This window comes from Malania oleifera, chromosome 2 (assembly GCF_029873635.1).
Source record: "Malania oleifera isolate guangnan ecotype guangnan chromosome 2, ASM2987363v1, whole genome shotgun sequence".
Lineage (NCBI taxonomy): Eukaryota > Viridiplantae > Streptophyta > Magnoliopsida > Santalales > Ximeniaceae > Malania > Malania oleifera.
This window is the reverse complement of record NC_080418.1, coordinates 136,528,511-136,537,195: the sequence shown is the minus strand read 5'-3', so window position 1 is coordinate 136,537,195 and position 8,685 is coordinate 136,528,511. Positions and strand designations below refer to the sequence as shown.

The window sequence follows — 8,685 nt, the reverse complement described above, 5'->3', positions numbered from 1 at the left end:
GGCCAATCGTACTACAGACACATGGATGGATTTCCTATTTTAGTCTAATTGGGTAGGCCAATTGCGGTTAGATCTAGTCTTCGGGCCGCACAACCTCGACCATGGGGGGAAGTATGGCGTAGAGAATATCTTCAGGGCAGCGCAACCTCAACCATGGGGTGAAGCATGGTGTGAAAAGAAAATCCTCAAGGCATCCATGAGTTACAGACGCGGATGTATTGGTTACCGAGGACACTCATGTGCTAGATGATGAAATGAAATTGAAAGTTAAAAGAAAGAGCATGAGTTTAATAACATAGATAAATAAGGCAAAGTAAAACTCTTCGCCTGAGAGCTTATTGAGTAAGGTGAGTGCCTTGATAAGTATCAGTCGTAGCCGTACTCGAGTTATTCGGGCAAGGTTACAAATGATATCAGAGCAGAGGGGAGATACATGTATGGACATGTAATCTCCCCTATTCTCGGGAACTTTCGTTGATAAATTTGGGTTGCATGTGAAAGAGTTGAAAAATGGAAGTACAGCTTATAAAAGCTTGTGTTTTATTTCTATATGATTATGAGTTTAAATGGTATATTTTCTCAAATGGTATTATCACTTAAATGAATATATGTTAAGATATAATGAAATTCATACTGCCACACACTGCAAATAATTTATTCCGTCTTACTGAGATGTGTCTCACCCAAATATCTAAATATTTCAGGAAACCATGACAGGCCTGGAGATAGAGCTCCAAGATAGAGGGGAGTTGATATCCTGATAGACAGGGTGAGTGTTTTGAGCTAGTGATGGATGATTCCAATAGAGTTTATGGTTGATTTTTGAAGAAGTGTTAGACATGTATATATATATACTAAAGTTTATGGATATATATATATACTAAAGTTTATGGTTGATTTTTGAGGATGTGTTAGACATGTATATATATATATATATATGGATGTATAGTACTTTGGGTATTTGTATTTTGTATGGTTTATAAATAGTGACTTCCGCTGTTAGGGATGTTTATATGACTGTTTACCTGGTACCCACTTCGGGTCGGATTATGTTTAAATGGTATCAGAGATTTTGACGTGGCAGATGTTAGGATATTATTGAGTATTATTGATTAACATTTAATGGAAAAAATAGTATGAAAATCGTGGCGTCATAGTGGATATGATAGATTCTCCCTTATCCATTTTAAACATTTCATACTCATTAACTAGCGTGTAAATTTTGAACTTTTTAACTTGTGATGTCCCTTCATAAGTGATTTCAAGCTTATCCCAAATTTATTTACTGGTATCACAACCATAAACACGATTATATTCATTGTCACTTAAATTTAAAGCACAGTAAAGAAAATTTTTGATTTGAAAGTTAAGCTCAAGTAACCTTATTTCGGTGTCCGACAACTCCACAAGTTGTTTTGGTTCACCTTTGGCATTTTTGAATTCGTAATTTCCCTCTAAGATGACACACCACATTTTGAGATTGTGTGCTTGGATGAAGATGGTCATTCGATTTTTCCAAGCTGGGTTGTTTGAACCGTTGAACAATGGAGGTCTAGTCATGGATTGTCCTTAGGAAGAGGTGCTCACTGAATACTCCATTTGATCTTTACGCTCTGGATTTTACTTCGATAAATTCAAGCGCCTCGCTCTGATATCACTTGTTAATTGCCCTAACCCGGGAGTATATAGAGTCAGAGGGGGGGTGAATGAACTTTTTTCGCGTATAAACGATTTCTCTATAAAACAAAATTCTTGACAAGATAAAAGCATTTATATCACAATATATGAAATTTAAATCATGCACAAGACAAATAGTAAAGAGTATAGGAAGAGAAAATCAACACTGATATTTTTACGTGATTTGACATTAAGCCTACATCTACGCCTTAACACCAAGCCTATGTCTACGCCTTAGTACCAAGCTAAGGATTCCATAATCCACTAAAATACTCCTTCACCGGCGGAGCAAGCCTTACAACTCGGGAACAAATCCCTACTGTGCTCACTAAGAGCCTTCAACGAGCGGTTCACTTTGAACATTCACAATGGTTCACAAAGAACCTTACAAAAAGAAGATGATTACAATGAAATGCTCATTGATTGAGCAAATATCAAATACAAAGCAAACCTCACACTTGATCTCTCAAGGAATGAATCATATAAGATAAGTGAGCAAGAGAGATGAGCACTTGTGAATATTAACTAAATGCAAAGTGCTAGGTTTTGGATTCAAAGATGTTTTTCAATAAATAGTTGTAATAATAACCAAAATTATGTTTAAACAAGTCTAAGAACTTGTATTTATAGGAAAAAATGGGCTACTAGCCATTTTATAGCCGTTGGGGGGTTTTATTAAAAAACTATTTTGAAAACTAGCCATTTTTCGCCCGTTGGTGTTCTGTCACCGTCCCAAACCATCGACGATTTTTTAAGGCTCTTTGAAACCATCGACGGCTTCCTGCATACGTCGACGATTACCCCAAATCAGAAAAAGTCATCAACACGAAAGTTGTGGGATTTTTTCTTAACTTTCCATAGACATTAAGATCGTTCTATTTGGACTTTTTTTAAAAAAAGTTATGCCTCACATACTGAAAGGTGTTCAGGACTCGAGGCTGCACTATGTTAAACGACGATTGCTTGGTTTTTCCTTGTCAAAAAGCCTTTTGATGACTTAAAACATTCTCGGACAAAAGTATATGAAATATATTAAGTCTAATAAAGTTTAATACTTGTCCAAATGAGTTTTCCCTTGAATATAAGATATCTTGTTTGATAAAACACATTTGAAAGCTCATTTTGATATCTTTTATGTCAATTTTTCCTTTAATGAAAATATGCTTGACTTCTTGAAGCTTTTGGACATAAGACTCGTTTTGATAAAACCGGGACTAGGTATGAAGATAATTATAAAACCAAGATGTTGAAAACTTGTCCCTTTGGAAAACAGAATTGAGTTTAGGATTTGTTTGACAAACTCTTTGTTTTATATTTGAAAAATATGTATGTTGAGTTTGTGACTTTGTGAAATCCTAATGCGTCCTAGTATGCGTGTGCAATTGCTCAACTCTTGCTCAGAAATCATGTAGAAACAAAACGCAAGTGTTATAACATAAATTACCTCAAACTCACACCCTAGTACATAAGATACAACATTAAACTTCCTTTGGTGTGCTTGACTCCTTTCCGAGTATGTGTCCATTTGATCTCCCTATTCGAACGTTAACTCGGTCCGATCTTTGCCTTTGATCTAGTACTTCAATATTCGTTATTGGAACCTGTACTAAATATGATCTGCAAAGATAGGAAATAGTAGAAACAACAAAATAGGTTAATATCATCAAAACATATAAACCATGATTATGTAGCCCTCAGGGCTAACAATCTTCTCTTTTTTTATGATATCTAACTTATTAAGAATTTACTTAATCTTTACATTTGTATTTATACTAACCATGTCTTGATGTGCAAAGATAAGCTTACGTAGAACCACTAATGAATTGTTATCATCAAAACAAGATAATTAACCTCACGTAACCTTTAAGGCTAACGCCTTGTGTTTGCTACTACCTAATTGAATCCAGATATTCATCCAAAATTAAAGATGATTTGTTTAAGCAAAATGATTTGTTTAATGGGTTTTTCAAAGTTTACTAACTATCAAAATTTGCAAATTAATTATCCATTTTTTTGTTGAGTGAATCCTTAATTTTGAAGAAGAATGCATTCCCAAACATTGAATACAAAAGATAAATTTTTTAAATTATATTTTTTGAAAAAAGTAAGGCATTGACATCGAATTATTATGATTTCTTTGACTTAGATACATTAATAAGAGGTAGCACATGACTAGAATCCATATTACTTAGTTTATTATTTTAAAGTGATGGTCTTGCAATTCATATTATTGAAATTTTAAAAGTTAAATGTGATAATCATTCCTACTACTTGACATTTTTGATTTTATGGTACCTTTTTTTTTGTGGTCAATCGAAAATTCAAACAACGATTACATGAATTACACAATAGCAAATAACTTATCTCTCATCCTAACCTTTTCGGATCCCTCTCAAGATTCTAACTCGAAACATCTTATATAAAAATTTTAAACTTAAAAACCTAACATGTCTTTTAAACAACAATTATACCTACTATTAGTTCTCATATATTTGAAAAAAATAATTAATTATAGACCCTCAATTATCATCCAAAATAAATACTATTTTTAAAACTCCATATACTATTTTAATTTTTAATTAAAAAATCAAATATTGAATGTTTTAATAGGCTGCAATCATGGGTTGTGACTTTGTGCTACAAAAGTCAAGGGACTGCATTGGACCTGTTTGGATGTTCTAAGGCCACGTAAGCAATGTAGCTTGTTCAATGCAATTATGGGAAGAAGTTTTTCCTAGGTTGTGCTCTTTAATATCAACTTGGACCGCCATACTAAGCATGATTCAAGGAATTAAATGAAACATTGTGCGCAGACGTGTGTCCCTCTTGCTTACAGTTAATAATTGTATAGATTTGAACAAAATTTAATATAATTTTATATATTATATTTTAATTAAATTAAAATAAATCTGTATTTAAGTTTTGAATAGTTAATGAACATGGAGCAAAATCTAATTTTTTTTATTGACCTAAAAAAAACCTAGCTTAAAGAGTTGTTTGGGGCTTGAAAAATATTAGAGAAAGAAAAAAAAAATGAAAATATAAAGGAATATACATTTTGCTGGCTGTTTATCTAAGTAACCAAAAAAACAAAAATAAAAAATATAATAAATGAACTAAAAATTTTATTTTACATGTCATTTTACAATTTTTCATGTTTGAACATCTAGGAAAGTAAGCAAAAAATAAATATAATAATCAATTATGAAAATCATGTTACATGCCATTAAATAAAATATACCATAAATCAATAAACAAAGCATGCCATTAATCTTTATTTTAAAAAAAATTAATCATTTGTGAACAAATTTTCGTTCTTAATAGTATTCAATATAGAGAGAAAATACAATTGAAAAAAAAATGATCTTTCCTACTTTCTTTTCCTTCACAAACAAAATCATAGATCCAAAGCAAACCCAAAAGAGGAGAGATGAAAAATCAACCAAAAACAAAGACAACATGAAATAATAAACTCCTCCTCAATTTCAGTTGAAGGATGCTTAAGTCGCCCCCAACAGGATCGAAGCGGTTAATATAAAGAAAATCCATTCTTCGTACACTTGTTCACTGTTCATGCATCGAGAACAAGTTCCAGACAATCATCCACATTGCCACAGCAGGCATACCAAAGAATTTCACTTGAAATAGCATGAGGCATACAATGGCAAGATCCTCTATTCAAAGGAAGACTCAACACACCATTATCATTTCAACACTGTGAATTCCAGATATCATAAGCAGTGATCCAAAAAGCAATCATTTACATTCACTATGTTGAATCAACAAGTTAGTGTTCAAAGAAAAGGATTATGCTGTTATATTCTAATGTAAAGGGCATGTGTTACAAGGCATCCATTTAAAGAGAGCCTAAAAGTAGTACATGCCTTCATGTTCCAAGTAGCACAACCTCGTGAATTATGCAGAGTTTCTTTAGTCAAAAGTGTTAAATGCTTACATTCTAGAAGAGCCTAGAAGCAGCCCATATACATGAAAATGCCAACCACTAAATATTTTGAGGATTTAGTGTCCAAGAAAAGAGAGAACCTAAAAGTGGTACATGCCTTCATGTTCCAAATAGCACAGCCTCCTGAATTATGCAGCGTTTTTATAGTCAAAGTGTTGCACACTTGCATTCTAGAAAAACCTAGATGTAGCCCTTATATATGACATGACTATGACAACTGTTGAAACTCTTCCAAGTTTTTTTGAAGATTTAGTGTCCATATCCTCTCAAGACTCAGTAATGCCGATATTGGATACTTAATAGCAACTCTGGAAATTGAGAAGGCAGCCATTTACATTATATACATCTTGGAGAAAGCCAAATACAACACATCAGAGAGCAAGATTCCAAACCAATACATCTGTTACAGTCTCAACTCAATAGAAACATGCAGCGAACAATACCCTTCTGATGTTATTTTCAATTATTATCAATTCTAAGACGCTTATGAACATTAATCACGCACCACTGCCTTTGACTTCCCATTTGTTTGCAGGTTACCCCCTCCCCATTTAACATTGCTTAGCCATCCAAATTCAAGCAATGACTGCCCTGAGTGCACCTTCAAAAGGTGCTTTCTGTACGGTATTAGTATGCATCTGAGACCTGCCATCCACAAAAACATTATGACAAAACACTAAAGAACAGCGTAACAAACATAAGTTTGCTAATCGCATAAAGAGGCAAGGAAATCCATGCTTAACCACAATGTTGACCTGCTAGACATACCTGTGATGCACATTGTCTTATAAAGATGAGCAACGTGTGCATCTCCCTTTGATCTCATATGTGGCCTCTCCAGGCAATCAAGAAATGCTAAGTCAGCCTTTAAAAGCTCTGCTTGATCATGAGTGTCATAACCAATGTCGTGGCAATAGCAACAAAAATCCAACCAATCAATTGGCCGTCTATCCCAAATAGGCGATCCGCCAGCTTTCCCACTTGACCAGTTAGGTCCACAATAATGCCCATATCGTGGAAAAAACTGAGAAAGGAAAGCCCTTGGACCTGTATGCCAGGGCACCTTCGAAACATATGGTCTGAAGCGAATACGCAAGTTCTCACCAGCAGTTTGAACAACTCTATGAGGCCGTGAGCGCCTTTTCAACTCTTTGTTGACAGTGTGTGGCACCCAAATTTGCTCTATAGCAGTGATTGCCCAAGGAATAATTGAAGAGGGAGACCATCCCCACAGCTTGACACCGAAAAAGTCCTTCTGTTTGGGTGGTTCAATTAGGGTAGTTGCAGACTCAAGGGATCTTCCCAAACCCTTGTCTGAATGAGCCCCAACCCAGGGGATATTTGCAAGAAACCCAAAATTCATTAATAAAATAGACAAAATATCACCCGCTCACACAATTCCAACTAAACAGAACGAACCATTCAGTAGGCCTGCCACAAATAACAAGGCAATATCAGAAGATGTCCATCCCTAGTAAATGCAAAGCATAACTGTGAACAAGTCTTTAAATCTCAACAAAGCATAACCCTGCACGCGTTTGTATGCGCAAATAAATGAATAATTGAATAGAAACCCCAATGAATTCGCATAAAACTATAAGAAACGCACATGCATTAGAAGACATGAGCACAGCCACAATATACAACGAATTCATCAATTCCACAAATTTTAAATAAGGGAGACCCTCAACAGTTCTTTAGATCGTAGATGGGTTTTAACGAGTGGGGTTCGGGGAGGAGGACAGCAGAATAGCCTTGAAGCTTAATCAATTCATCAACGACGAGCATAGTACTACTACATCGACTCCATATCACAACTGATAATCCAGTTCTAATCACAATCCAGCAGCAGTAATGCAGAAGAAGAAAAAGGGCCAAAACAATCGCTTCACACCATATGCAATGCTTGAGCAGGAATTATGAAAAAGCAAGAAAAAACGAAGAAATCAGAAGTTAGGATCAAATAATTCCACGTATAACCAAGCTTAAACCAAGGAAGCGACCCGTACGAGCCAAAAACAAAAGGCACCCAAAAAAGAGAAAACATAAAAGAAAAAAGGCGAGAAACATGATTTGGACGGAAAGAAGAAGATTGCAGACCAAAACGATCAGATGCCGGGAAGCATACCTGAATTGATTCATGGATCAGAAGCCGGAGCATGTTCATTCATGGGAAAGCAGTCAGCGGAAGCAAACCACTCCCCCCCAGAAGAGAGAGAGAGAGAGAGAGAGAGAGAGAGATGGACTCTGGATGTGTGGTATATGTTCGGGATTGGGGCTGGAACGCAGAATCAGGTGTGGCGAGATTTGAAGTGTGTTTGCTTTTATCAGTAGAGCATATGCTCCGACTCCTACTCCAACTCCAACTCCGGCTCCGATTGTCTTCCACTCGGGTCATATCTTCCCATTTATCACAACCATATAAGTACATATACATATTTATTAACTGAAAATAACAGTTCTTCCCATCCAATCATCCTTTTTATGATATTCTTAATTTATAAATTATTTTTTGATTAAAATATTTCAAATTCATGAGTATAAATAAAGGTAATTTAATGAATTATATTTTATTTGAACATTTTTATAACTTATGTGATCCGCTGCTCCCAACCCTCTTCTCTAAATTATGTTCTTTAAATTCTAAATTCTTTCTTAAAAAAAAAAAAGAGAAACGAATTGGGTGTTTTTCCGAGTGTTTGGTAGAAAAGTTGTAAAGTGTTTGAAAATATTTACAATAATTAAAGTTGTTGGGAAAAATATAATATATACGAACAAATTCCCACAAGTAAATTAATGAAGTAATGCAAATGATTAAAAAAAAAAAAAAAGAGAGACAAGAAATTTAACGTAGTTCCCTCAAATGTTGAGGTACGTCCACGGGACACGGCGGTCCAATTCCACTATGACCAAATATGTTATAAAAAGTAGATATAAAAGGCATAAGTCTTACAAATACACAAGAGTATATAAACAAATGTAGCAAGATGAAAAAATCTCATCAAATATTCTGAACAAAGCTCCCAAAAGAACCAACCAAATTA

The 8,685-nt window shown here is 34.7% G+C and overlaps 1 protein-coding gene across 1 annotated transcript; it reads right to left on the bottom strand.

Moving 5' to 3' along the window:
* Nucleotides 1–5,956: 5,956 nt before the first annotated feature.
* Nucleotides 5,957–8,056, bottom strand: LOC131149656 (uncharacterized). The gene is made up of 3 exons (XM_058100296.1): nt 7,770–8,056; nt 6,410–7,072; nt 5,957–6,286 (listed from the first exon to the last, which is right to left on the bottom strand). Exons 2-3 carry the CDS (start codon nt 7,002–7,004, stop codon nt 6,135–6,137), a joined length of 747 nt encoding a protein of 248 aa, XP_057956279.1. The 5' UTR covers nt 7,005–7,072; nt 7,770–8,056; the 3' UTR covers nt 5,957–6,134.
* Between the last annotated feature and the right edge of the window lie 629 nt (nt 8,057–8,685).